A 15,412-nucleotide genomic window follows, 5' to 3' on the forward strand; every position below is an offset into this window, starting at 1 on the left:
TCCTATGCACTGAAGTAATTGGGAGTATCCCTGGCACCTGCATACTAGATGCCAGGAGCACCTCTCCCTCTCTTTGAAATTTTCAAAATTCCCCCCCCCCCATTAAGGGGCAAAATGCCCCTGGTTGAGAACTGCACTACAGTGAATAAAATTCTAATATATGTAGAGAGCTTAGGTAGATATAAAATTACACAGATGTAAATATAGATCAGCAGATAGAGTACATCGTGTCCGTTTTGTGTATCATAGATATTGTCCCATGGTACTAAAATTTTTTTCAAAAACATCCTGTAAAAGCTGCATGCTTATTTTATGGACATCCGATATCCTATTGGAAAGTGAGATTGCTTCAGATTACTTAAAATAAATGACACTATAATAATCACCTTTGGGCATATAACATTGTGAGTATATGAATATTTCTTCAGAATTAGTCCCCAGAAGAGAAATTGCGGCGTCAATTTTAATTCTCTTTTTAAGGTTTTGTTTTGGTTTGTTTTTTGGGGGGTGTTTTTTATTTGTTTTGAGAGAGAGAGAGTGTAGGAGAGGGGGCAGAGGGAATGAGAACCTCAGGCAAACTCTGCTGAGTGCAGAGCCCAAGGTGGGGCTTGATCCCATGAGCCTGAGATCATGAACTGAGCTGAAACCAAGACTCTGTCCCTTAATCAACTGAGCCATCCAGGCACCCCTAAGACTTTTCATATGTATCATTAGCCTTTCCATCAGGCAAAACTGTTATGAATTTGTAACACCATTCAGTAGTATAAAAGATAGATTTTTTTACAAACAGCTCAAAACCTAATTAAATATTAAAACTGTTTTTTAAAAAGATTTTATTTATTTATTTGACAGAGAGAGAGATCACACGTAGGCAGAGAGGCAGTCGTGGGGTGGGGGAAGCAGGCTCCCTGCCAAACAGAGAGCCTGATGCAGGGCTCAATCTCAGGACCCTGAGATCATGACCTGAGCAGAAGGCAGAGGCTTAACCCACTGAGCCACCCAGGTGCCCTGAAACTGTTTTAAAAGCGCAAATAGCTGCACTTTTTTCTGAGTATACGAGTTATGTATTCTCACTGAAAACATTCAGAAGATACAGTATGAGAGACTAAAACTCATCCTTGTAGTTATTTTTCTTCTATGTGCACATACATACACATACACTATCTCTAAACAGGAGCATAAGGAAAGAAAAAGGAGAAGGCACTGAAGACACACCAGTGGGGTTAAAAGGGGACTTAAGGACTTCTTTAGCATAAAGTTTGAGATTTTTAGAGAAGATTATATATGTCTCCATTATATAATTTGTATATATATAATTTATATATATAAATATATAAAATATATCTCATGCATACCATATATAATAGATATATAGTAGATATATAGTTATGTATATATATATCTAAATACTGTATATATTATATATCCATTATGTCTATTGTATATGACTCCTTTATATGTATTTATTTTTTACTGTGTGTATATATATATGTATATATACAGACACATCCTTCAAAGAGAACAAGGAATAGATGGAAGCATTTTAGTTATTACTAAGTTAAGGATCATGACTGGGTGGCTCGGTAGGTTAAGCACCTGCCTTCAATTCACGTCATGATCCCGGGGCCCTGGGTCTGAGTCCTGAATCGGGTTCCCTGCTCAGTGGGGGGGTCTGCTTCTCGCTCTCCCTCTGCTGCTCTTTTTATCTCTCTTTCAAATAAATAATCTTTACAAATAAAGTTAAGGGTCATGATTAAGGCCCTGAGATTCCATAAAGGAGGAAAGGAAATATCTCAGAGAGTAAATTGAAATTACTCCCAAGAGGAAACTGGATCCATGAAACTGGTGAAAGGTGACCTAGAATTAAGAGAATGGCTTCAATATAAGTTGGGGTTCATAACCCTAAATGACTAGAACAAGTATAGAAGATATAGTGGCCAACATAATCAGAACAGGGTTCACCAATTCCCACTGTGTCCCCAATCTGCAAGCCTTCCCTTTTCAGGAAGTAGCACCAATGTCTGTCCAGATACTGTGGCCAAAATCTGGGCATCATCACTGATTGCTGTTCTTCCCTCATTATCTCAGACATTTATGTTTTCTCAACTGAGGCCTCAGACAATGACATCATAGAACAGAACTGCTGTACCCTCTCTGAATTCCAGCTTTATAAAAGCCATGAACATAATTTAATGGATGCTGCTCCACACTATACTATATATAGTATATAGAATGGTAGATGACCAGAACATATTCTATTCATTTATTCTTCATTTAAATTCATCCTTCATCACTATTTCATTTTCCACATTGTTTTTGTTCAATTCCCATTCCATCTTTCATAATCTTGTGTTTTGTATTTTATTACATCTTTTAATGTTATTTTAAAATTTATAATGTGCATTTCATAGTCAATTCATTTCAAGCCATTGCATATTTTATTCCATTTTGTAGTTTTTCCCATTTCAACTCGAATTTTCCTTCTCTTTGCTATTTTATTTCACACGATATTCCATTCCATTTTTTTTTAAAAGATTTTACTTATTTGACGGAGAGAGACACACAGAGAGAGGGAACATAAGCAGGGGGAGCAGGAGAGCGAGAAGCAGGCTTCCCCCCGAGCAGGGAGCCCAATGTGGGTCTGGATCCCAGGATGCTGGGATCATGACCTGAGCCAAAGGCAGCCACTTAATGACTGAGCCACCCAGGCGCCCTCCATTCCATTTTTCATATAACAATATATTTTTCTTTCATTCCATATGCTATATTTATTTCTGTTGTGCATTCCACTCCTTTTCCCCATTATACTTCATTCAATCTCCATCCCATTCAATTTCCCATTTCACCTCCACTGCAATCAGTCTCCACTTCATCCCATTCTGCATTCCCTTTCAAATCCAATTTCCATTCCACATTATTTAACGTTCCAAATACCATATTCCATTCTATTCTGAGTTGTTTCAGTCCTGTTACTCATCCATCCCACTAAGTATCCCATTCCATTCTGCCAAAATTGCTGTAACAGCAACTTTCAGGAAAATCAGTTATCAATATTTTTATCAAAGGATTACAGATGTGCATGGTCGGTATTAAGAATTTTCTAGGAACTTATCCACAGTGAGGTTATATTTGAAACTATAAATAATTTTTAGCAAAAAGGATATGCCTCACACTGATGTGTTTATAAAAAGTTGGGAACGTGCTGATCAATACAGCAGTGTTTAAAAATGTAAGCTTCCTCCATAAAAGGAATATTTTGTAGTTACACTGACCTTGTGGAACCATATTTATTGACATGGGAAGTGTGTTTTCTAGACCCAAAACACAGGTTACAAAATAGTACATATGCATAAATAATTCCATTTTATGAAAAAGAACTATGAATTATTTAAGAATGGCCATTCTACCAAAAATGAAACATTTCTAATATTTTTCGCCAAGGGTATGTGGGAATTTAGGTTCTAGTTTTCCTACGTTAGGTTCTATGTGCTTTTCTGTTTTGGGTTCTGAGCATGCAGTAATAATAACTTTTATAATTATGATTACAGTGTCCAAATTATTAAACTTTAAGTCTGCATCACAGCATAATAGAGAGCCATAGCCAAGAATGGAGACTGGGTCAAACAAATTAATGTACATTCATCAGTGGATTACTAAGCAGCCCATACAAATGATGATGTATATTTAAGGACAGTGTTATCCTTAATTCAGGGCAACGCCAGCCCATGCCTCAGGAGATGAGGTAGGGGGAAGCATGTTACATCAAAATCCCCCTCTGATACAAAGCAGTGCTGAAATCCCAAACCAAGACAGCAAGGGCCCCATCCATTTTCTTGATTTCAGGCAGCTTTCAAGACTCCAGTGCAGAGTCATCCAGATAACAGGGAAGAGTTCTGGAACGGTCTTTTCAAGAGTCAGACACAGGCCGTGACCTGTCGGGATTCCAGGAGGGATGCCCAGCTCAGCGGTTAACTCCTGTTGGCCAGTGTGGTATTTCTTTCAGGCCACTGCTTGAAAGTTTCACCATCAGAGTGGTGCTGACAAGCTAAACTGATTTGGGGTGACTCAAAGTGTTTATACAGAGAGCATTGCCACCCCTGCCTGACCCAGGTATGGATGGGGGAATTCACATCGTGGACCCAGCAGCAGCGGTCCATCGTACCGCAGAGCACACGGTCTGGTTTGGCGCCGAACGGAGCTAGGTTGGCTCGCTCCCTTTAAGACGAGAGTCACGTGACAACTGACCGACCAATCAGAAGCAAAAATCCAAGCAGGGCACGCCCATCCTCCTCACTCCTTCCCCCGGAGTTCTACTCAGGCGGCGTCTGCAGCCGCGCTCTCACAGCTCTGAGAGAGAATCTAGCATTATGGCCACTCCATCGTCCGACAAGAAAGCGCAGAAGCAACCGCAGGGTGAGGTGCCTGTAGGGCCGAAGAACGAGGTCGCCTCTGCCCCTGGTGACGCCCATGGGGTCAGCAACCCCGATCCTGGTGCCTCGGTCCCCTCAGTCTTGAGCGGTCTTTCTCCATCGGGTGGTGGCGCCCCACACAGCGGCACAGCAGGTTCCTCTGCCTCCACCCTGGCTGCTGTCGGCGCCATTTCGATCAACGGCGAGGGCCCGGGGCTGCCCTCCACAGCCCGTGTGCAGGAGAGGGAGTGTGCTGACCTCCAGGGTGGCCGCAGTCCCCACGCCGAGCTGAGATGTGTTGTGCCCGGAGTGGGCCAAGGTCTCCAGGCCTCACACGCAGGTGGCGTGGGCGCCGTGGTGCAAGCCATGAGGGGAGTTGGCCAGGCCAGCGGGCTTCCGACCCTGCCCACGAGCCTGGGGAAAGGCCGTGGGAGGAAGCAGCTCGGCCGCAAGGAGACTGCCCAGGCTCAGAAGCCTCCAGGGTGTCGCTGTCTGTTTCCTGGGCTTCTCGTGCCTCAGTGCCCCGTGCCTTCGCCGCCATCTTCTCCGGGGCCTCAGCCCAGCGGCCGTCGCCGTTCTCGGGCTTCTCCATGGGGTCAGGCAGCCCAGCCAGGCCCTGCCCTCCGAAGTCAGGCCGGAGCACCAGGCCCAGCTCTCCGCAGTCAAGCAGCCAGACCAGGCCTCGTCCTCAACAGCCGCGCCACCCCGCTAGGCACTGCCTTCGGTGGTCATGCTTCCGGGTTGGTCTCTGCTCTTCGCAGCCGTACGTCGGCACCAGGCCCTTCTCGTCGCCGTGGTGTACCCGCGCCAGGCCCTGCTCATCGCCCCGGTGCTTCCACGTCAGGCCCTGCTCTCCAGCGTCGCCGTGCATCCACGCCAGGCTCTGCTGTCCCTCGCCGCCACGTGCCTGTGTCGGGCCCTGCTTTCCGCAGGCGCCGCTGTAGTTCCGCTCCGGGCCCAGCTCTCCGCAGCCGCCGCCGTGCTTCCGCGCCGGGCCCAGCTCTCCGCAGCCGCCGCCGTGCTTCCGCGCCGGGCCCAGCTCTCCGCAGCCGCCGCCGTGCTTCCGCGCCGGGCCCAGCTCTCCGCAGCCGCCGCCGTGCTTCCGCGCCGGGCCCAGCTCTCCGCAGCCGCCGCCGTGCTTCCGCGCCGGGCCCAGCTCTCCGCAGCCACACATCCGCACCAGGTCCTACTTACGGCAACCGTGCAGCTGCTCCGGGTCCTGTTTTCCACAACCGTGCTTCCAGTCGCCGTGCATCTGGGCTGGGCCCTGCTCTCAATAACCACGCCAGCCCACCAGGCCCTGCTCTCCGCAGCCGTGCATCGGGCTCAGGCCCTTACCTCCGAAGCCGAGCCAACCCTATAGGCCCTGCCCTCCGCAGTGGCTGCCCGACTTCGGGCTTTGTCCTCCGGAGCCGCACCATCGAAAGGTCATCCCCTAGAAGCCTCGCCTCTCTACCTGTGCCTACTAGCCTGAGTCCTCCTTCTTCCCCTGGGGTAGCCTTACGAAGGCTGGTCTGCCAGAGCCCCTCAAGCTCTCCTAATCCTGAGGTCCCAAGCGTTGATGCCCAGCCCCGTTGGCATGCAGTCCGTATGCGAGCCTCATCTCCCTCTCCTCCTGGTAGGCTCTTTCCTTTCCCTGAACAGCTGTGTGGTGAAAGCCCCTCCTCTTCCTCTTCTGCCTCCTCCTCCGGGCCTCCTGGCCAGAGCCCCTCCTCTTCCTCCTCCTCCTCCTCCTCTTCCTCTTCTTCTTCCTCTTCTTCCTACTCTTCCTCCACTAGTTTTTCTGGCCAGAGCACCTCTTCCCCTAAGTTTAGTGGTTTGGGCTCCATCTCCACTCCTAGTCCTGCGAGCCTGAGGCGTGCTTTGCTGCCAGAGCTTGATGCCCTGAGCCCCCTCTCTCCAGGAGAGGAGGCTGAAACAGGGAGCATGCCTTCCTCCCCTATACCTCCAGTGGTGTGACAACCACAAAAGGAATTACCATGCACCCATTGACCTGAAAGGGGGTAACTGCTCTGCAGTTAACCTGGGAGGTTTACAAGTGCTCTATTAACCAGCGTATGAGAAATTTTGATGCTGTTTGGAGAGGCAGTTTTAAAGCCTCTTTTCCCCATAACTTTACTACCTAGCACTTACTTGCTATTGGCCCCTGATTCCAGGCCCACATTTTTCTGAAAAAAGGCCTGCCTTTGCCCCTGTGTTAAGATTTCTCTTTTCCATGTTACCTTTGTATAATGAAATTTTTGAATGAATAAAATAAAAATGTTAACTTCATTTTTAAGATGTAGTTTTTTTATTGTCTAAAAAAACATTAATCCTATATCTGATTTAGAGGATTAAAGAAAGTTGTTAGCATGCTAGCTGAGGTCTTGGGACCTATAGTCATTTATTTCTACTGTCTAAAACGCAGTTTTGTCCAGGAAATTCTCATTTATATGAGAATTATATGGTATATACCCTCTTACCATAGGTGATTTGCAAATTTAGTCAAGAAAAGGCAGCAGGGTTCAGCCCAAGGAGGGGTGAAGCAGGTATTCAGCATCAGGAAAGAGCATGACACTGTGTGTGTGTGTGTGTGTGTGTGTAAAGAGAATATGACTGTGCATGTGTGTGTGTGTGTGTCTGTTGGGGGGAATACTTCCTTCCCAGAAGGAGAAAAATAGCAGGATTCTGGAGTACAAAGGGGAAAGGTCTCAGTTTCTAGAGAAGGAAAAAATTTGTGTATTGGGAAAAGGGACTCATGAGATCTGTGTGGGGGAGAGAAAGGTCTGGGAGGGTGATTCAAGTTTAGTGATACAGTGTTATCATTAAATCTAAATGTTAGATTTTTAGTGGGAAAAAATGTGTTAATGAAGAATCTCAATTAAAAAATAATTGTGACTAACTTTGTAAGCAGGTATGTAAGGGGGTGTGTGGGGTGTATGTGTGTATAGATGTATTAGGAGAGAACTGGATGGACACACACTACCATTCTGTGAACAGGATATATACGTTTTTTGGAATAACTGATGGTGTGGTCTTTTATGTGCTACATTTTACACTGATATATTGCTAGTTCTATAATGAAACTCAGCTATTTTTAAGGAAGTTGTGGAAAAACAATGGGAGAACACAGTAAAGGAATGGAATGAAAAAAATAAACCAAATCAGTAAGGACCTCCCTCTACCTACTTTGCCATATTCCTCCTCTCTGCTTTTCCGATATATGGCCTATTCTGGCATAGACTTGGCCAGGAAGGGCCTTCCTCTTGGGACCCACATTTTAGAGGCTACTGTCTAGTCTATATTCAGACTACAGAGCTAGGAATCCACGGGGACAATGGTATGTGCCCAGCAGGTGCCAACACCCTGCAATTTTTATAGAAAATATTTTATATTTTTAAAAGATTTTATTTATTTATTAGAGAAAACAAACAGGTAGAAGGGCAAAGGAAGAAGCAGGTTCCCGGATGAGCAGGAAGCTCCATCCTAGGACCCTGGGATCATGACCTGAGTTGAGGGCAGATGCTTAACTGACTGAGAAACCCAGGTGACCCTGTAGAAAATATTTTAGGTTCCCTCATTCCCCAAGGCTGCTTCTAGATTCTGTAAGGCTCTATTCTCCTAAGGAAGGGAGGTCTGGGCCTGTGGAATGCATCCTCTTAGGTCCTAAATGTTGCCAGGAGGCCACTGTTTGTAAAAACGAAGGATATACAAAGCTCGATGGTGTAGGCTGAGGTGTTCTCAGGGTTAGCTATAAGACACCTCTTGGTGTGAAATAGCTGGCAATGGGAAGAGATCAAGGACATGGGCCAAAGGCGTTAATTTGTACTTTATCCACTGAAAATGTTAGTGACTGACCTGTATATATAATTACCTCTCGAGACCAGCCCCAGAGAACTAGAGACACCCAAGGATACATTATATAGGAAACCATACCTTGTCCCTGGTGGTGGCTTTGACCACAAAACTTCCCCAATTATCTCAGACATTGGGGGAAGCATTAGTTCAGGTACTAGGCCCGATTCCTTCCTGCACTGAGCCAGCATTTAGTGGGCTAAATCAGAGATCCCACTACCATTCTGTATGCTAGTGTCTTAGTAGATAACTGGGCATTTGATGTGCTTGAGGGTGGACCTTAATCCAATGTCCTTAGCCCAAGCCCACGGTACAAAAATTTGTATAGCACCTCTTGACCATAGGCCCTTCTTCTTCCTTGTAATATTTGGTCTTTTTTTTTTTTAAATGTATTTTTTTTTGGATTTTAAATGAAGTTAAATGAACTCTTTTTTTTTTAATTAAGTTCAGTTAGCCAAAATACATATCATTAGTTTTTTTTTTTAAGATTTTATTTATTTATTTGTCAGAGAGAGAGCAAGCGAGAGTGAGCACAGGCAGACAGAGTGGCAGGCAGAGTCAGAGGGAGAAGCAGGCTCCCTGCAGGGCAAGGAGCCCGATGTGGGACTCGATCCCATGACGCTGGGATCATGACCCGAGCTGAAGGCAGCCGCTTAACCAACTGAGCCACCCAGGCGTCCCACATATCATTAGTTTTTGATGTAATGTTCAATGATTCATTAGTTGCATATAACACCCAAGGCTCTTCACAACACATCCCCTCCTTAATACCCATCACCCAGTTACACCATCCCCCACCCCCCTTCTGAAACCCTCAGTTTGTTTCCCTGAGTCCAGAGGTTCTTCTAATACTCCCTCTTTATGGAGGTATCAAATGCCATCACACAGTAGACCTCTATACTGCAGAACATAAAGGATAATTTTTTAAAAAGACTTTCTTTGAGGGAGAGAGAAAACGCATGTGCATATGAGGGAATGTGGCAGGGAGGGCAGAGGGACAAGGAGAAGCAGGTTTCCTGCCTAGCAGGGAGCCCCATGTGGAAATTGTGTTCCTGGGGGATCCTGGGGGGTGCGCCTGGGGTGGGGGGAGATTTGTGCTCAGGAATTGGCATGTGGGGATCAATGGAGATCACCGGGCAGATTGCCCTGAGATCAGCGAGGGGATAAATCCCAGGACCCCAGATCACGAACTGAGCCAAAGGCAGATGCTTAACCAACTGAGACACCCAGACACCTGGTAAATGATAATTCTTAGATTTCCTATTACTTGACCTTGTGGCACCATTTGACACTATTGATCACTCTTTTCTTTGATGCAAGTTCTTCCTTAGTCTTTAAAGAGTGTTCTCTTTGTGTTCACCCCACTTTCTCCTAGACCGTTCTCATTTTCCACACCTCTAATTATTAGAATATCCAAGGCCTTAGTCCCCCCCCCTTTTTTTTTAATCTCTACACATTTACTTCCTAGGATATCCCATCTAGTCTCATGTCTTCAAATATTATTTTAAGCTGGTAAATCAAAATATTGTATATTCCCACCAATTCTCTTGTACTCCAGTCATGTATATCCAGCTGCATAACTGACTTTTCTATTTGAGATGTGTAAAAGGCATATCAAACTTCAGTAATAGGGAGTTCTGTCCGGTAGAAATAGAATGCTAGCCACACATGTAATTTACCATTTTCTACTAGCAAAATTTAAAAAATGTGTAAAGATACACATGACATTAATAGTTTACTTAATTCCATCTATACAAAATATTATTTCAACATGTATAAAAATTATTGAGATTTTATTTTCTTACTAAATCTTCAAAAGCTGGTATGTAATTTACACTTTCAGTATATCTCCATTCTGACAGCCACATTTCAAGTATTCACAACAGCTGCAAGTGTGGACATCTGTGTACAGCACAGTTTTAAACCTTATTTCCTTAGTCTCTCTTGTTCATTTCCTATTGAATTGTGATTCCACCTCCAGCAGTTTCTGATAATTGTGGGCTCCTGTCAAGAGAGACCTGAGGTGTCCATTTTGGGAGTTCACGTGCTTCTAGCACCTTTAGTGCCTCTTTTTTTTTTAAAGAAGATTTTATTTACTTGAGAGGGAGAGACAAGCAAAGATAGTGAGAGAGAGTACAAGCAAGGAGGAAAGAGAGAAGCAGGCTCCCCACTGGGCAGGATTTCCCGACATGGGACTCAATCCCAGGATGCTAGGATCATGACCTGAGTGAGCCAAGGCAGATGCTTAACCGACTGAGCCACCCAGGTACCCCATCTTTAGTGCCTCGTGAGCTGGGCCCCTTGTACTTACCTGACATGAAAAGGGCAAAAACCCTGTGAGTCTCTGCTGTTTTTGCTGAGTTAGTTTGTGGTTCTATTACCAAGTTAGTCAGATGCTGTTCCATCACTTATTTCTCCTCCTGCACAGACACTAGTATCATGTAGGTAATATGACTATTGGTGATTTATCTTCATTTACTTGAATTTGAGGGTTTTAAGGGATGTCTTGTAACCTAGAATTTTTTTAAAGATTGTATTTGTCAGAGAGAGAGAGAGAGAGAGAATACAAGCAGGGCAAGTGGCAGGCAGAGGGAGAAGCAGGCTCCATGTTGAGCAAGGAAACCCATGTAGGACCAATTCCAAGACCCTGGGATCATGATCTGAGCCAAAGGAAGATGCTTAACTGACTGAGCCACATATGTGTTCCTAGTAACCTAGATTTGCTGAAAATATTATCTGCACATTTTGCTTTTGCTCTCTAGTTGTACTGTTTTTCTGGTTTGGAGAGATTGAAAAACTATACAGCCAATGCTGCCACCATCTTCCCATAACCTCCACCAAGTGCCTTATGCCACCTCCTCTTTAGGTGTTGCCCCAATGTCTGCTGATAACAATGTGTATAGTCAACCCTTTGGTAGCTTTCAAAAAACACAATCGGAATCATGATCTGTACTAAACTGGAATAAAAGGAAAAAAGAACTTCATTTAAGAATCAGAACGAAAACCTAATGGGCATGTCACTAAAAATCTTGATAACTAAAGGAAATATTTTTGGGAACACATTTCAAAAGATTTTGCTTTGTCATATTACTTTGTTAATTCACAAAACTGGCCCCTGTACTCAGAAGGCAAGGAGAAAGAGAAAGACCACACTCCAGATTGGTGGGTGGCAGCCTTAATAAGCAAGGGAACTTACATATAAGGCTTATCTTGGGCAGCTTTAAGATGAGTAAATCTCCTTACCTGCCCACAGGAATTTTAAGTTTATATAGAGGCCTGAACTGAGTTCGGTCACATACACTGACTGGATGGTCTTAACAGCACATTGCTCTCCAAGGCTGCATTCTTGAAAATGGCTCCAGTTGTAGGAATAGTTGGCAAAACATATGATCTAAGGACAGAGGAGGGGGTGAGGAACCTCTGATTTCCTGGGACCATTCCATGTGTCAGCCAGTGGTCTCTTGATTACCTCCTCCAACAAACTTATTCTTGAAGAACTCTGCAGATGACAAAAGATTGGAACAAGAAGTAGACAATTTTATTGCAGCAATTCTCACAACCTCCTGAAGTCAGAAAGCCTACATTTATTCCCATTTCACTGATATGGAAATTGATGCTCAGAGCAATTTTGTGACTCTTGAGATCTCTTTATTAGTAGGGGTTTGTTCTGGTATTGGAATTCTTAGATTTGAATTCTGGCTTTCCTATTGACTCATTGTGTGTTTCTGGACAAGTTAGTTAACCTGGGATCCTAAATTTCCTCATTTGCCAATTAGGAATAATAAAAAAAAATGCCTCCTAGATTGTTGTAAGGATTAAAATGGGTGATGAGTGTTAAGTGCTTCTAACACTATATGGTACACAGTGAGTGACTGATAAAGACGATTCTTTAAAAAAAATGATTTTATTTATTTATTAGAGAGAGAGAGCATTAGAGGGAGAGAGAGATCACAAGCAGAGGGGAAGGGTAAAGGGAGAAGCAGACTCCTCACTAAGCAGGGAGCCTGAGTTGGGACTCAATTCCAGGACTCTGGGATCATGACCTGGGGCAAAGGCAGATGCTTAACTGACTGAGCCTCCCAGGTGCCCAATATGGTTCTTACTCTGATTATGATCATGTACCCAGATATTTCTGACCCCTCTCCTCTTCCACCCACTCGTGCCCTCTCTGTCTCTCTAATAAATATATAAAATCTTTTTAAAAAATCAAATTAGACATTTCTACCTGCTGCTCCCCCTGCTTGTGTGCATTCTCTCTCTCTCTCTCTCTCTGACAAATAAATAAATCAAATCTTAAAAAAAAAGATACCTGAGTGGTTCAGTTGGTTAAGCGTCTGCCTTTGGCTCAGGCCATGACCCCAGAGTCCTGGGATCGAGTGCCGCACTGGGCTCCTTGCTCAGTGGGGAGTCTGCTTCTCCCTCTGCCTGCCATTGCCCTTGCTTGTGCTCCCTCTCTCTCTGATAAATAAATGAATTCTTGAAAAAAATCAAATTAGTTATTTGAAAAATGGGAAGGAAAAATCATTATTGTACTCACTTAATAATATAAACACATTTCCACAGACTATTGAGCAACATTTTGCCAGCACTGGAAGTCACTGCATACAATTACAAAACACAAAGTGTTAAGTTTCCAAGGTACAAACTCTAGGAATTTCACAAATTTGAACTTGAAGTAGTTATATAAATGCTTATGAGGAGAGTAGTTTTCCTCCAGACATCATTGCATCTTAATCTATTTAATGGATGAATAGAATATACCTGAGGTTAACATTATTGACTGTAAGTTGCTTTCTGTACATTACATGGCATGCAGATATACCAGATAAGAATCATCAAATATTTATATGTTAAGTACTGTTTTAACATTTATACACATACCTTTAATTCATGGAATAGCCCTAGGAAATATGTGCTTATGTTGAGCCCGTTTTTTTACAGGTAAGGAAATTTAGGAACAGAGCCTACATAAAATGTAATATGGAAGAAACACATGTTGAGTTTTGGACTCTGTCATGGTCCTATCCAAAGTTATGAGCTTCCTTCATAAAATAGACTGCATGATATGCTCCTATACAGAGTACTACTATTCTGCCAAGTGTAAAGTGATAGTTTAGACACATTCATCTGCTGTTGTTTATTATGAGAAGTAGTGTTGTTTTGTGATGTGTAAAATTACTCTATCCACCCAAACTTCAAATGGAGGTAAAAAATTCCAGCTCAGACACATTAACTCAAAGATACATTAAAAATAAACAAAAGGAATTGCATTAAATGTGTAGATTGCTTTAGGTAGCATAGACATTTTCACAATATTTATTCTTCCAATCCAGGAGCATGGAACATTTTTCCATTTCTTTGTGTCTTCCTCAATTTCTTTCATGAGTACTTTATAGTTTCACTGACAGAATGGGAGAAGATATTTGCAAACGACATATCAGATAAAGGACTAGTGTCCAGAATCTATAAAGAACTTAGCAAACTCAACACCCAAAGAACAAATAATCCAATCAAGAAATGGGCAGAGGACATGAACAGACATTTCTGCAAAGAAGACATCCAGATGGCCAACAGACACATGAAAAAGTGCTCCATATCACTCGGCATCAGGGAAATACAAATCAAAACCACAATGAGATATCACCTCACACCAGTCAGAATGGCTAAAATCAACAAGTCAGGAAATGACAGATGCTGGCGAGGATGCGGAGAAAGGGGAACCCTCCTACACTGTTGGTGGGAATGCAAGCTGGTGCAGCCACTCTGGAAAACAGCATGGAGGTTCCTCAAAATGTTGAAAATAGAACTGCCCTATGACCCAGCAATTGCACTATTGGGTATTTACCCTAAAGATACAAACGTGGTGATCCAAAGGGGCACGTGCACCCGAATGTTTATAGCAGCAATGTCCACAATAGCCAAACTATGGAAAGAACCTAGATGTCCATCAACAGATGAATGGATCAAGAAGATGTGGTATATATACACAATGGAATACTATGCAGCCATCAAAAGAAATGAAATCTTGCCATTTGCAACAACATGGATGGAACTAGAGCGTATCATGCTTAGCGAAATAAGTCAAGCAGAGAAAGACAACTATCATATGATCTCCCTGATATGAGGAAGTGGTGATGCAACATGGAGGCTTAAGTAGGTAGAAGAAGAATAAATGAAACAAGATGGGATTGGGAGGGAGACAAACCATAAGTGACTCTTAATCTCACAAAACAAACTGAGGGTTGCCGGGGGGAGGGGGTTTGGGAGAAGGGGGTGGGATTATGGACATTGGGGAGGGTATGTGATTTGGTGAGTGCTGTGAAGTGTGTAAACCTGGTGATTCACAGACCTGTACCCCTGGGGATAAAAATATATGTTTATAAAAAATAAAAAATTAAAAAAAAATAAATAAACAAAAGTTATTTTGTTATAACTTACTATAACATTATTATTATTTAAGTTATAATTTATTGTTCAGGGAAGATTAATCTACCTAGAATCAGAGCAGGAAGTCAGAGCAGCAACATCAATGGCCTCTGATTGAGAATTTCTGTGCCCTCTCTAGGATAATGAGAACATACAGCTTCCCTTTGTGTCCCCGCATCCAAGTGGTGTCCAATCTCCAGAAATCATGAACTGGCAAAAGGAAGGTGAAAGACTTATCTCAGGGTCCTGTATCACTCACAGGTAGGCTGAACTTTTACCTCAGGCTTCCACTGTGGTGAGGACCCAGGAAATACCAGAAAGACCTTCTTTCCCTGGAGTCTTTCCCTGAAAGTTACTTGCTGATCAACTACTATGCTGTATAGGCCTGGCTTTGTGGCATGTGACTGGAGCAGTTCCACAGACCCCTGCTTGGTTTAATGATGTCCTGCCACTGTCTTGAAATTCTTTGTTTTTTGAACAAGGGACTCCATATTTCATTTTGTACTATGCACTGTAAAATACATACCCAGTTCTAATACTATACTGAGTAGATTTTTAAAGAATTTATGGGCAAGCAGCGTCCAAGAAATGTTGCCAGTGGTTGTGAGTTAAAACAGATGAAGTCAGGGCACTTGCGTAGCTCAGTCAGTTAAGCATCTACCTTCAGATCAGGTCGTGATACCAGGGTCCTGGGACCCAGCCCTGCATCTGCATCCTTGGGCTCCTTGCTCAACAGGGAGTCT

General features: G+C 43.5%; 1 protein-coding gene across 1 annotated transcript in view; it reads left to right on the plus strand.

Annotated features, from left to right (window-relative positions):
- The first annotated feature begins 4,367 nt into the window (after positions 1–4,367).
- EZHIP (EZH inhibitory protein) overlaps positions 4,368–15,412 on the plus strand; it is a 45,784-nt gene continuing 34,739 nt past the window's right edge. Inside the window, exon 1 of the mRNA XM_059156792.1 lies at positions 4,368–6,027. Within this exon, the coding sequence (XP_059012775.1) occupies positions 4,368–6,027 (1,660 nt within the window). The remainder of the gene's footprint in view (positions 6,028–15,412) is intronic.

This window comes from Mustela lutreola, chromosome X, assembly GCF_030435805.1.
Source record: "Mustela lutreola isolate mMusLut2 chromosome X, mMusLut2.pri, whole genome shotgun sequence".
NCBI classification, from domain to species: Eukaryota; Metazoa; Chordata; class Mammalia; order Carnivora; family Mustelidae; genus Mustela; species Mustela lutreola.